Below are 14,889 nucleotides of genomic sequence, written 5' to 3'. Positions count from 1 at the left end.
CCTCCGGAGGCATTGCCAGAGAGGAGGGTCCTGGAGAGGGAGGCCTTGCCAACTCCTCTCCCTCACTCTCAGAGTCTGCATCTGTCGATAGCCCAGGCTCAGGCAATGGAGCCACAACACTGTGAGAGGGCAATGGAGTCAGATTGTCTGTACCTGGATTGGAACTTTCCCTTGTGGACTATAATATCTCGGTGGTCTCCCGACCATGGACTATTTCACCCTAATGAGTGGATGTATTCAGTGCTTGAGCTCCTCGCCCTGCGAGATCCCCCCCTCTCGCAGGTTTGGCCCTCCACTCTATCGAGGGCCTATCTCGATGACGGACTTTGGAGTCCTGAGAGATGGCATGCTGCAAAAAGAGGGCTGTGGGGTTTTTTAGGGAAGTTTTTGAACAAGATTTTAAAGGATTTTGGGAGGGGGGTGGGCTGCATGGGTTTGGGGGAGAACCCGCGGGGGAGGGTGCCTAGTCTAGCTGAGGAGCACGGCATGGGGGGTGCGGGTCCTGGGATCAAGGAGGGGGTTAGAGCTTGTGGTGCGGATGGCTATGACATCGATACTGTAGGTGGGAGGGGCAGATATGGCAGGAGTAGGAGGCCACATCATGTTGTGGGAGTGCGTGCTCGCTGTCTTCAAGCGGTGGTGCGCTTCGGCCTCCAATGCTCCTCTCGTTCTCCAGGTTGCACAGAACCTCAGGCCCTGGGCCTTCAGCTGATGCTGTGCAATGCCAGGCCCATGGCAAATAAAGCCCCCCTCATTTGCGAGCTTATTCAAGGGGGGCGTGGACCTGGCGGGTATTACGGAGACCTGGTTGGGCCAGGAGGGGGGCGTCCCTCTTGTTGATATGTGCCCACCCGGTTTCCATGCATTTCATCAGCCAAGGTCACAGGGGAGGGGCGGGGGGTGGCGATTGTTATTAGTCTTAGTCCGAGGGAGGCCACTGTTCCTCAGACGGCCGGATGTGAGTCCCTCCTTGTGAAGTGGGGTCATGGGGTGCAGATGGGCCTGCTAGTCACGTACCTGGCTCCCTGCCACGTGGCAGTGGCCCTGCCCGAGCTGCTCGACATTATAGCCGCGGTGGCGGTTGATACCCCCAGGTTTATGGTCATGGGGGATTTTAACCTGCCATCCGTCGGAGAGGCGTCTGAGGCGGCCCAGGAGTTCATGGCTTCCATGACGGCCATGGACCTGACCCAGTTAATTCATGGCCTTACTCACATGGGGGGAAACACGCTGGACCTGGGTTTTGTCTCTGGACAGTGGTTGAGTGATCTTGAGATAGGGGATATAGCGATTGAACCCTTGTCACGGTCAAATCACTCCCTCCTTCGCTTAGACCTTCGAACCGCCACACCCCGCCGCAGGGAGGCGGAACCGATGATGTGGTTCCGCCCCAGGCACCTGATGGATCCAGATAGGTTCCAGATGGAGCTTGGGCCACTTCCTGAGGCTCTGGCACATGGCTCGACTGAAGACCTAGTGGCCGCCTGGGATAGGGCGGTCGATGGAGCTTTGGACCGGGTCGTGCCTTTGCGGCCTCTGACCCAGCGCCAGTCTCACCTGGCTCCTTGGTTCACTGAGGAGCTGAGGGAGATGAAGCGCCGGAAAAGATGCCTAGAGAGCAGTTGGAGGGCTAGTTGTTCTGAATCCGACCGAACACTGGTAAGGTCTTATATTAAGACCTACCTGGTGGCGATAAAAGCGGAGAAGAGTAATTATTTTTCCGCTCTTATTGCGTCATCAGATAATCGCCCAGCCGCCCTGTTTAGGGTGACCCGCTCCCTGCTCCACCAGGGGGTGCAGGAGGACCCCTTGGAGGGTAGGGCTGAGGACTTTGTACAATATCTGTATGACAAAATTGCTCAGATTCAGGAACACCTAGACTCTGACTGGGTAGATCCAGGAGGGATGATGGAGGCAGGTCTTGGGAATATTATTTGGGAAGAGTTTGATCCTGTGACTCGTGGACAGGATACTGGGCAGACTGGGTGCAGCCACATGTTTATTGGACCCGTGTCCCTCCTGGTTGGTGCTGGCCTCTCAGGAGGTTACACAAGGCTGGCTCCAGGGGATTATAAATGCTTCTTTGAGTGAGGGTGTTTTCCCTGCCGCCTTGAAAGAGGCGGTGGTGAGGCCTCTCCTCAAGAAGCCTTCCCTGGACCCAGCAGTATTGGCTAATTATCGTCCAGTCTCCAACCTTCACTTTGTTGCGAAGGTTGTTAAGAGTGTGGTCACGCGACAGCTGCCTCAGTACCTGGATGAATCGGCTTATCTAGATCCGTTCCAGTCGGGCTTCAGGCCTGGGTACAGCACGGAAACGGCATTGGTCGCATTGGTTGATGATCTCTGGAGGGCTCGGGACAGGAGTTGCTCCTCGGTCCTGCTCCTGTTAGACCTCTCAGCGCCTTTTGATACCATCGACCATGGTATCATGCTGCACTAGTTGGAAGGGTTGGGGGTGGGAGGCACCGTGTTGCGGTGGTTCTCCTCCTTTCTCTCTGACCGGTCGCAGTCTGTGTTGACAGGGGGGCAGAGGTCGACCCCGAGGCCCCTTGTATATGTGGGGTGCCACAAGGATCGGTCTGCTCGCCCCTTCTGTTCAACATTTATGTGAAGCCGCTAGGCGAGATCATCCGTGGTTTCGGGGTGAAATACCACCAGTACGCTGATGACACTCAGCTGTACATCTCCACCCCGGATCACCCCAATGATGCCCTTGAAGTGATGTCCCGGTGCCTGGAGGCTGTACGGATCTGGATGGGGAGAAACAGACTCAGACTCAACCCATCCAAGACCAAGTGGCTGTGGTTTCCGACGTCCCGATATAGTCAGTTGGTGCCATCACTGACTATTGGGGGCGAGTCGTTGGCCCCCACGGATGGGGCTCGCAACTTGGGTGTCCTCCTGGACTCACGGCTGTCTTTAGAAGAACATTTGACAGCTGTGGCCGGGAGGACTTTTTATCAGGTCCGCCTGATTCGCCAGTTGCGTCCCTTTCTGGATCGGGACTCGTTACATATGGTCACTCATGCCCTCGTCACCTCACGCCTGGACTACTGTAATGCTCTCTACATGGGGCACCCCTTGAGGAGCACCCGGAGGCTCCAGCTGGTCCAGAATGCGGCCGCGCGGGTGGTTATGGGAGCGACGTGGCGCTCCCATGTGACTCCCCTCCTGCGCGAGCTGCACTGGATTTACCTAGGATATCTAATTTGACGAAACAAATTTTGGAAGAAGAAATTACTTTGACAGAGATTGAAAAAGCAGTAAAGAAACAGGAGAATTCAAAAACATCGGGCACAGATGGACTCCTGGCTGAGTTATATAAAGCATTGTTTGAAGTAATGGGGGAACATATGAAGGATTTATTTAATGAGATGCTTGGAAAAGCAGAAATTCCCCATTCATGGAGGGAGGCCAATATTACCTTAATACCTAAAGAAGATCCCCCTCCGAAAGATATAAAAAATTATAGACCAATATCTCTCCTGAACTCAGATTATAAAATATTTACAGCAATTTTAGCAAATAGGTTAAAAGGTTTTCTAAATGAATTTATACATATCAATCAAAATGGGTTTTTACCGTCGAGACATTTACGAGATAATCTGAGAGTTATGCTAAATGTACTCCAGGTAAACAGGTCGCTTTAGTTTTTATAGACGCCCAGAAAGCATTTGACAGGGTCAGTTGGGAGTTCATACTATTACAATTAGAACACATGGGCTTTGGACAAAATTTTTTAAATGCAATTAAAGCTATTTACTCTAAACAAACTGCCAGATTATTGATAAATGGTGATTTGACAGAAGGATTCCCTATTGGTAAAGGTACAAGACAGGGTTGCCCTCTCTCCCCCTTACTCTTTACTGAGTAAAATAAGAAACGAGGAAGGAATAAAAGGCCTTAAAATTAGAGATCAGACATACAAAACTCAGGTCTTCGCAGACGATATGGCCTTTATTTTGGAAGATCCTATAAAATCTTGTTTATCCTTGCTGGAGAAAATTGAGGAATTTGGGGCTGTAGCAGGTCTGTTAATTAATAAAAAGAAGACAAATATTTTAACCAAGAATATCTCAGAGAAAGGTAAGCAGGACTTAGAGGAAGCAACAGGACTTAGAGTAGTCAGTAAAATTAAATACCTGGGAATTTGGTTAACGTGTAGATGCTTGAGCATTCAGGAAGATAATTATATTAAATTTTTAACCCAAGTAAGAAAAGATCTTGATAAGTGGGGAAAATTCAATTATCACTCCTGGGAAGGGTATCAACAATAAAATCCTATGTCTTATTTATTTATTTATTTATTTATTTATTTATTTATTTATTTATTTATTTAATATAACATATATGCCGCCCTATCTCCATAGGACTCAGGGCGGCTCACAACAATTAAAACAAACCAATAAAAACATAAAATACATACATAAACAAATATTAAAACCTGTTAAAATAATCGAAAACCCCCTCAGTCCAGGCTAGGCGCCGCGAACAGCCATGTTTTTAATTCGCGGCAGAAGGTGCAGAGGTCAGGAGCCAGCCGGAGCCCCAGGGGGAGTTGATTTCAAAGGGTGGGCGCACCCACAGAGAAAGCTCTACCCCTGGGGGCCGCCAGCTGACATTAGCTGACGGTACCCGGAGCAGGCCCTCCCTGTGGGAACGCACCGGGCGATGGGAAGTTGTTGCTGGTTGCAGATGGTCCGCCAAGTATCCTGGGCCTAAGGCATGTAGAGCTTTATAGGTCATTACCAGCACCTTGAATCTCACCCGGAGGGCAACCGGCAACCAATGCAAGCCGCGCAGGAGAGGTGTTACATGGGAGTATCGGGATTCTCCCATCACAACCCGCGCGGCTGCATTCTGTACTAGCTGTAGCCTCCGAGTGGTCCTCAAGGGCAGCCCCATGTAGAGAGCATTACAGTAGTCAATACGGGAGGTGACTAGCGCATGTGCATAGGGCATCTCGGTCCAAATAGGGGCGCAACTGGCTCACCAGACGAATCTGGGCATATGCCCCCCTGGTCACGGTTGTTATATGATCTTCTAGACTCAACCGCGAATCCAGGAGGACACCCAAGTTGCGTGCCCTGTCTACGGGGGGTAAGACTTCACCCCCTATAGCCAACGATGGAACCTCTCCTTCGGACCAAGATGCCGGTATCCACAGCCACTCAGTCTTGGCAGGGTTGAGCCGAAGCCTGTTCCTCCCCATCCAGATCCGCACCGCTTCCAGGCACCGGAACATCACGTCGAGGGCATCACTGGGTTGGTTCGGGGTGGATATAAAAAGCTGAGTATCATCAGCATACTGATGGTACCTCACCCCGAAACCACGGATGATCTCCCCCAGCGGTTTCATATAAATGTTGAACAGAAGGGGCGAGAGAACCGGCCCCTGGGGCACCCCACAAGTGAGGGGCCTCATGGTCTATCTCTGCCCCCCTGCCAACACCACTTGCGTCCGCCCCGAGAGGTAGGAGGAGAACCACCGTAAAACGGTGCCTCCCACTCCCAACCCCTCGAGGCACCGCAGCAAGATACCATGGTCGATGGTATCGAAAGCCGCCTAAAGATCCAACAGGACCAGAACAGAGGAATAACCTCTGTCCCGAGCCCTCCAGAGATCATCCACCAGCGTGACCAATGCCGTCTCCGTGCTGTACCCGGGCCTGAAACCCAATTGGTACGGATCGAGGTAAACCGCTTCATCCAGGGCCATCGGGAGCTGATGTGCCACCACACTTTCGACAACCTTCGCAAAGAAGCGAAGGTTGGAGACCGGACGGAAATTACTCAAAACAGCTGGATCCAAGGTCGGCTTCTTGAGGAGGGGCCTCACCACCGCCTCCTTCAAGGCAGCAGGAAAGCTTCCCTCCTCCAAGGAGGCAGTTATCACCGCCTGGATCCAGCCGCGTGTCACCTCCCTCGCTGAATAAACCAGCCAGGAGGGGCACGGGTCCAGTACACATGTGGTCGCACTCAGCTTCCCCATGATCCTGTCCACTTCCTCTGGGGTAACAGGATCGAACTCTTCCCAAAGCACAAGACCCGCCGTCTCCTCACCGTCTGACTCTGTCCAGTCAGAGTCCAAGCCGTCCCGAATCTGAGCAATTTGAGTCTTACCGAAATTCAATTTTCTTTTTCAAACAACTCCAGCGAATCTACCTAAAATTGTTTTCATAGATTTAAACCAGGCAGTAACTAAATTCATATGGCAGGGGAAAAACCCCGGATTAAAAAGAAAATGATGCAGGAGATAAAAGAAAGAGGGGGGGGGCGTTGGGTTTACCGTGTTGGGAGAATTATTATTCAGCCGCCTTATTAGTTTGGGTCAAAGAATGGATCACTCTAAGTAATAATCGTCTTCTTAAGATAGAAGGCCACGATTTACAACAAGGTTGGCATATGGCACTCTGGCGGGATAGCACCCCCCAAAGCAAATGGTTCACTCGGCATTATATAAGGAACATTCTAATTCGGAATTGGGAGAAGATTAGTAAAAAATATTATATTAAAATACCGTGTTGGATATCACCTCTAGAAGCTTTGACATATCCCAAATTATTTAATATTGCGAAAAAATCAACATATAAAGATTTGCTGAACGTACGAGGAGAGCTAAAGTCAAGACAGGAGTTGAATTCCCAGGGATTTCAATTGGATTGGTGGACTTACCTGCAGGTCCAATCAAAATATAAAAGTGATCGAGATAGAAATGGCATAAATGTTGACCTGCAGGAGTTAGATAAAATTTTGATGGGCCAGGAAAAGGGTATGATCTCTAAATGTTATAAATTGTTGATGAGGATAGAGATTGGCAAAGAAGTAGTAAAGGACACGATGATTGCCTGGGGGAAAAATTTTGGCTACCCAATTCACCTTGAAAAATGGCAAGAGATTTGGTGGGGAAATATGAAATTAGTAGTATCTACTACATACAAGGAAAATATCTATAAGATGCTATATAGATGGCATCTCCCGCCAGACAGATTGGCAAAAATGTTCACCGGACAGTCCGCTGAATGTTGGAAATGTGGACTTGAACGTGGTACTTATTATCATCAATGGTGGACGTGTCCAGAAGCAATTAAATTCTGGGAGAAAATTAAAAAATGGCTAAAAGAAATTTTAAATCAGGAGTTTGAATTGCGACCAGAGACATGCTTGCTCAGCTCCAAACCGGAAAACATTAAAAAAGACTCGTGGTACCTCATATTACATATTATTACTGCAGCGAGAATAACATTTGCTCAGTTCTGGAAAGACAAAAATACCCCATCAGATGAAGCAATAATAAAGAAGATTTTGGACTGTGCGGAAGCAGATAGACTGACAAAAAAAACTGAAAGATAGAGATCAAACGCAAACATGTTTATCTTGGGAAAAATGGTATACTTGGCTATCGAAAAGAAAACCAAAATCAAAATCAGAATAACATAAATAGGCGTTGTATTTATTGAAAATATTTTACTATACGTATAAAGTGAGGTCGGATAGACCTGATTGGTTTATAAATTTAAAATAGGTTGTTCTGTCTCCCCCGGAATGTAGTATGAATTTATTGTATAGGTTTGTACTAAATATTAGGTCACTAAGGCATTATTTACATTCACTTATGTTTTTCTGTTTTGTTGTCTTGTTTTGTTATTTGTTTGATGTGTTGTCTTCTTTTTTAACTATAAATGTAAATAAAGGTTATTTTTTTAAAAAAAATATATAATGGAAGATAGTATACTTTTCAATAACGATTGATATTATCGCATATATGTTTATGTATATATGATTATAATGATTATGATGATGTTTATGTGTTAATACTTTGGACACCTAGAAAACACACTATTGGGGGCGAATCATTGGCCCCCACGGAGAGGGCTCGCAACTTGGGCGTCCTCCTGGATTCACGGCTGTCTTTAGAAGAGCACTTGACGGCCGTGACCGGGAGGATTTTTTATCAGGTCCGCCTGATTCGCCAGTTGCGTCCCTTTCTGGATCGGGACTCGTTACGCACGGTCACTCATGCCCTCGTCACCTCCCGCCTGGACTATTGTAATGCTCTCTACATGGGGCTCCCCTTGAGGAGCACCCGGAGGCTCCAACTGGCGCAGAGTGCGGCCGCGCGGGTGGTAATGGGAGCGACATGGCGCTCCCATGTAACACCTCTCCTGCGCGAGCTGCACTGGCTCCCGGTGGTCTTCCGGGTGCGCTTCAAGGTTTTGGTTACCACCTTTAAAGCGCTCCATGGCTTAGGGCCTGGTTATTTACGGGACCGCCTACTACCACCAATAGCCTCCCACCGGCCAGTACGCTCTCATAGAGAGGGACTCCTCCGGGTGCCGTCAGCCAAACAGTGTCAACTGGTGGCCCCTAGGGGGAGAGCCTTCTCTGTGGGGGCACCTACCATCTGGAATGAGCTCCCCCCGGAGATACGGAGGATCCCGGATCTGTGCTCCTTCCGCCGTGCTGTGAAGACCTTCTTATTCCATCAAGCGGGCTTGGCCTGATCTCTTCCCTTTTTAAATATGTAAATTTTAATCTGTTTTTAAATTATTGGGGTATTTTAATTTGTCTGGGCCAAAAAGTTTAATTTGATTTTATCGGGTTTTTTAAATTTTGTGTATTTATGTATTTTATTGTTGGCTGTTCACCGCCCTGAGTCCTTCGGGAGTAGGGCGGTATACAAATCAAATAAACTAAACTAAACTAAACTAAACTAAACTGTTCAACATAGAAATGGAATATGTGATATAAAAAAATAAAAAAATATCTAACAAGATATACAGATATGCCAACCCTTTGCTGCCATCTAACAATCAGTTGGATGTTTGCATCCCCAATATGGCAGTAAAAATCTAAGTCCACAAATGTTATTCTTTTTGGCATTTGAGGGTGAAATCAAGCTTCGCTCCAAGAGCAGAGAAATTCTGTTGCAAGGAGTGAGAAGGAACTACCTATTTTAGGAGAATAATTTAATTTAATTGACACAAAGTCTGAAGAGTTCCTTCCTTCTTCCTCCCCCTTGAGCACTGATGATGTTACCTAGTTTGGGTAATGAAACGTCTGCAAGAAAACAACCAAGCTCAGAGAACACCAAGGAGCCCTCAGTTCCTTCCCTACTTCATCTCACTGAAGTCCAATATTTTAAGTACTGTATTTTTTTTTTCACCCTACAAAGCTGAGGTGATTGAGAAGGGACGTTATTGAGGGGGGAAATTATGCATGATGAGGATACAGGGGACGAGGAAAAAGCTCTTTCCCCCTCTGTCTAGAACCAGAAGCCACTTGATGAAACTGAAACTTGGATGAATCAGGAAAGACAAAAGGAAACTTTTAACAAGGAGAAGGCCAATCTAGGAGAAATTTCATGACAGAACAGTTAATCAGTGGAATGGCTTTCCTTCAGGGTTCAAGATGCCTTCCAACTCTGTTATTCTGTTAAACTGCCGGTTGCAGTAACCACTGCAGATATCCTCACCATCATGAGGACTAGAATCCCAGAGGTTCCATTTCAGAATGGATTAAAATATCCAGAAAGTGACAAGCAAAAGCCCAAACCACATGGTCTTGCAAGGGGCACCAGCTGCAGAGATGCAATGCATGGAAAAACTTCCAAAGGTAAGACCTACTGCCTATGTGGGTCTCCTTGCCCTACTTACCCTCATCCCCAGCGATGTTAAGCAGCCTTACCTCCAATGACTGGCACATGGAGGTTCTCCGTGCGCGACACCACCTTGGGAAGATCGCAGGGCAGCAAAATAATGGGGTCGAAGAAGGTGGAGTGAGGAGCAGCCACCAGAATGGGTGCTTCGAGACGGGATGCCCTCTGACCTCGCACCCGGATCCGCATGAACCCAAGCAAGAAAAACATCAGGCGACTCAGCCAGTAGACCGAACCATGAGAAACTGTGCTGAAAAGGGATGAGGAAGAAGAAGTGGGGGAAAAGGAGGAGGCATTAAGAGGGCTGCAGGCAAACAGTCCAAAGGAGAGCTGAGACGGGGCCCCCCCTCACCCATTACTTACTTTCTCCATCCGTAGCAGGGTTCTTGCAAGGTTTCCTCAGGCAGTCCCACCACTTGGAGCAAGGCAAAGGGCCAGATAAGGAAGAGGACCACAAAGGCCAACGCAACCCGGATTGGGGCCAGAATAACCCCCAGCACATAGAACTGCAAGGAAAAGAAATTTGTTGGGAGCCGTGTGGTAAGGATGCACCCCGATCCAGCCCCTTGTTTCCTTTTGCTTTCCTTTCTGTTTGTTACATTTTCTAATTTGATTTAGGGAGACTCTAAATCAGGGGTCCCCAACCTATGGGCTCCGGCCTACTACTAGGCTGTGACCTGTTGGCCACTGGGCGACGTGAATGGCTGGCCAGTGCACGCACGCACCAGTGGTGGGCTGCAACCAGTTTAATAACCGGTTCGGTGAGTATGCACTTTGCGTGCACGCTACCTTCTTCTTCTTTTTTTTTAAATCCCCAAAGTAAAACTTTATTGGATACACCATTTCGGCACTGAAGAAATAAAACCAGCTCTGAGGTTTTCCCACACAATGCTACATACCATGTTTCCCTGAAAATAAGACCTGGTCTTATTTTCTTTTGGGCTATTTTCGGGAAGGTCTTATTTTTTTTTTAGTGCAGGAGGCAGTGAGCACAGGGACCAATGGGAGCGGGAGCGCAGCTCCTGCTGGCCCCGCCCTCTCCATCCCACTGTCTGCTTACCCACAGCTGCAACAGGCCAAGCTCTCAGCATGCCCCAGCCTCCAGCTGCCCTGCCTGCTGGCCTATCTGCCACCGGGACACTTCTCAGCTGCAGTGGGCATTGTGCTGGCTGCCAAGTGGTTCCCATGCTGCTGCTCTTCACCCTCCTGGCAGCAAATTTGAGTGACTCCCAGACAGAGGTGATCCCAATGCCCACTCTGTCCCACCACACGCATTACCTTCTAAGGCATCCCAGTAAGTAGAACAGCAGAGGCACGGAAATCAGCTGTGGCATGTGAATCAGCTGAGTCAGAAAGAAGGAAATATAGGACAGGATAGGGTAGGGGTGGGTGGGTGGGGGTGGCCAGCTGATGGTTGGAACTAACGGTTCACCCGAACCAATCCGAACTGGTAGCAGCCCACTACTGGCACGTACACACACCCTACTCATGCTAGTGTCTCAGCAAGTGTTGAGTGGGCGCTAGCATCGCAGTGAGCTTCGCACTCAAAGACAAATTCCTTGTGTGTCCAATCACACGTGGCCAATAAAGAATTCTATTCTATTCATGGCCCCATTTGCGTTACACCCTCACTCACAGCCCCGTTCACATGTGCATATGCCTGTGTAAAGGCTTCTGTTCCGTCCGCCCCCCTGAGCCCCCAACCTAGAAAGGTTGGGGTACTCTGCTCTAAATTATGATTATATACCTGGGTGGTTTGCAAAAGATACAGAATACAGAATAACAGAGCTGGAAGGGACCTTGGAGGTCTTCTAGTCCAACCCCCTGCTCAGGCAAGAAACCCTATATCAGGGGTGTGAAACTTGATTGCGTCACGTAACATATTTTTTTGCCTTTGCAGAGCCAGGGTGGGCGTGGCCTGTGTGTGATGCACCCGGCCCGTAGGCCGCCAGTTTGACAGGCTTGCCCTATCAGACAAATGGTTGTTCAATCTCTTCTTTAAAACTTCCAGTGTTGGAGCATTCACACATTCACAACTTCTGGAGGCAAGTTGTTCCACTGATTGTTTTAACTGTCAGGAAATTTCCCCTTAGTTCTAAGTTGCTTCTCTTCTTGATTAGTTTCTACCCATTGCTTCTTGTCCTGCCCTCAGGTACTTTGGAGAATAGCTTGACTACCTCTTCTTTGGGGCAGCCCCTGTGATATTGGAACACTGTTATCATGTCACCCCTTAGTCCTTCTTTTCATCAGACTAGACATACCTAGTTCCAGCAGCTGTTCTTCATATGTTTTAGCCATATGCAGGTAATCTTCAATTTACAATCCAAATTTAGTTTCAACCTTCCGTAGCTAGGCGAGGAAATTGTTAAGTAAGTAGTGCCTCATTTTGGCCACTTATTTATTTATTTATTTATTTATTTATTTATTTAATTTAATTTCTATACCGCCCTACTCCCGAAGGACTCAGGGCGGTGCACAGCCAAACAATAAAACACATACATACAAAATTTAAAAGTAGAATTAAAATCAAATTAAATAGTTTTGGCCCAGACAAATTAAAACCCCAAACTATTTAAAACCAATTTTAAAATTTGAATATATAAAATACTAAAAAATATAAAAAAATTAAAAATCTTTTATAAAAGAGGGAGAAAATTAGGCCAGGCCCATCTGGTGAAATAATAAGGTCTTTAGAGCGCGGCGGAAGGTGCGCAGATCCGGGATCCTCCGTATCTCCGGGGGGAGCTCGTTCCAGATAGTAGGTGCCCCCACAGAGAAGGCTCTCCCCCTGGGGGCCGCCAGTCGGCATTGTTTGGCCGACGGCACCCGGAGGAGCCCCTTTCTATGGGAGCGTACCGGCCGGTGGGAGGCTATTGGTGGTAGTAGGTGGTCCCGCAAGTACCCAGGACCTGAGCCATGGAGCGCTTTAAAGGTGGTAACCAAAACCTTGAAGCGCACCCAGAAGACCACCGGGAGCTAGTGCAGCTCGCGCAGGAGGGGTGTTACGTGGGAACGCCATGTCACTCCCATTACCACCCGCGTGGCTGCACTCTGCGCCAGTTGGTCTTGGCCACTTAATGAGAAGGAAGGGCTCACTGGAGAAGAGGCTAATGCTGGGAAAGATTGAGGGCAAAAGAAGAAGGGGACGACAGAGAATGAGGTGGCTGGATGGAGTCACTCTCATTCTCTTTCTCTCTCCCCCTCTCTGTCTCTCTCCCCCACTCTCTCATTCTCTTTCTCTCTCCCCCCTTTCTCATTCTCTCTCTCGCCCACTCTTTCTCTCTCATTCTCTTTCTCCCCCCTTTCTCTTTCCCCCACTCTCTCTCATTCTTTCTCTCCCCCTCTTTCTCTCTCCCCACACTCTCTCTCATTCTTTCTCTCTCTCCCCCTTTCTCTCTCTCCCCCCACTTTCTCTCTTTCTCTCTCCCCCCTTTCTCTTTCTCTCTCTCCCACTCTTTCTCTCTTCCCCTCTTTCTCTCTCTCCCCCCCTCTCTCTCTCTCATTCTGATTCTCTCATTCTGATTCGCTTTCATTTTGTCTCTCTCTCTCTCATTCTCTCTCTGATTCTCTGATTCTCTCTCTTTCATTCTGTCTCTTTCTGTCTCTCATTCTCTCTCTCACTCTCTCTCTGATTCTGTCTCTTTCTCTAATTCTCTTTCTTTCTTTCTTTCTTTCTTTCTCTCTCTTTCATTCTTTGTCTCTTTCTCTCTCTGTCTCATTCTGATTCTCTCTCTCTCTCTCATTCTCTCTTTCATTCTTTGTCTCTTTCTCTCTCTGTCTCATTCTGATTCTCTCTCTTTCTCTCTCTCATTCTCTCTCTCTCTCATCTCATGGGCCAGCCAGTGTCTTGGGGCTGAGAGGAAGTCAAGCATCTCCCTGAGAGACTGAGGGCCAGAAGAAGTGTGGGAGCGAAGCACTTGAACTTGTGCGGCATGAACATTCGCCTTGGTATATTTGCGCCAGCCAATGGCCAAGGCAGCCCTCATCTCTCCGCTGAAAGTGTGGCATCAGGATTCTGCTTTGGTATATTTGCGGCGCAAGGCAGCCTTCATTTCCTGCTGCTTGGGACTCAGAGTGGTAAATGGTGACTGGTCCGGGAAGCAGCTGGATTTTGCTCTCCATTGCGGACGCCAGATCGGCCCCCTGCAAGCTCTCATCTTTCGAGGAGCGCTCCCTGAAGCGGCGCTGGAAACTTTGGTCGGGCTCCTCGAGAGACGAGAGCTTGCAGGGGGCCGATCTGGTGTCTGCAATGGAAAGCAAAATCCAGCTTCTTCTCTCTGCTGTAAGTGCGGCATCAGGATTCCGCCTTGGTATATTTGCGGTGCAAGGCAGCCTTCGTTTCCTGCCGCTTGGGACTTGGAGCGGTAAACAGCGTCTGGTTCGGGGAGCAGCCGGATTTTGCTCTCCATTGAGGATGCCAGATCAGCCCCCTGCAAGCTCTCGTCTCTTGAGGAGCCCAACCAAAGTTTCCCACACCACTTCAGGGAGCGCTCCTCGAGAGACGAGAGCTTGCAGGGGGCCGATCTGGCATCCGCAATGGAGAGCAAAATCTGACTGCTCCCCGGACCAGTCACCATTTACCGCTCCGAGTCCCAAGCATCAGGAGATGAGGGCTGCCTTGTGCCGCAAATATACCAAGGCAGAATCCTGATGCCGCACTTACAGCAGAGAGAAGAAGCCGGATTTTGCTCTCCATTGCAGACACCAGATCGCCCCCCTGCAAGCTCTCGTCTCTCGAGGAGCCTGACCAAAGTTTCCAGCCCTGCTTCAGGGAGCGCTCCTCGAGAGATGAGAGCTTGCAGGGGACCGATCTGGCGTCCAGATTAGAGAGCAAAATCTGGCTGCTCTCCAGATCAGCCGCCATTTACCGCGTCTGATCCGGAGAGTCCCAGGCAGCAGGAGAGGAGGGCTGCCTTGCGCCACTGGCTGGCACAAATATACCGAGGCGGAATGCTGTTGCCGTGCAAATGAAAGTAGTGCTTCGCTCCCACAGCTTCCAGCCATCGCAAACGCCGCTTCTTCCCGCTTCTGCCGCCCCCTCCCCCACCGCCACAACAGCACCATTCATTCCGGATGGCGAGGGCTGCGCTCTTTTTTCCATATTGCACCACCTGCAAAAATGCAAAAATACGAAAATTTCTCTGCGGACCACCAAAGGACCACCGGTTGGTGACCACTGTCTTAGGCGACCCCTGTGAAAGGGTTGTTCAGGGTTGGTGAATCCCAGCGAT

The 14,889-nt window shown here is 48.9% G+C and overlaps 1 protein-coding gene across 1 annotated transcript in view; it reads right to left on the bottom strand.

Moving 5' to 3' along the window:
• The window catches only part of LPCAT4 (lysophosphatidylcholine acyltransferase 4), a 66,187-nt gene extending 51,665 nt beyond the window's left edge, over positions 1–14,522 (bottom strand). The window contains exons 1-3 of the mRNA XM_070944782.1: positions 14,466–14,522; positions 10,022–10,164; positions 9,688–9,908 (exon numbers count right to left, since the gene is read on the bottom strand). Coding sequence (XP_070800883.1) covers positions 9,688–9,908; positions 10,022–10,164; positions 14,466–14,522 — 421 coding nt within the window. The remainder of the gene's footprint in view (positions 1–9,687; positions 9,909–10,021; positions 10,165–14,465) is intronic.
• Between the last annotated feature and the right edge of the window lie 367 nt (positions 14,523–14,889).

The sequence above is a fragment of the Pituophis catenifer genome, unplaced genomic scaffold (genome assembly GCF_029215685.1).
Source record: "Pituophis catenifer annectens isolate HBS135680 unplaced genomic scaffold, rPitCat1.0.hap2 SCAF_5, whole genome shotgun sequence".
Lineage (NCBI taxonomy): Eukaryota > Metazoa > Chordata > Lepidosauria > Squamata > Colubridae > Pituophis > Pituophis catenifer.
This window is presented reverse-complemented; position numbering and strand designations above follow the sequence as displayed.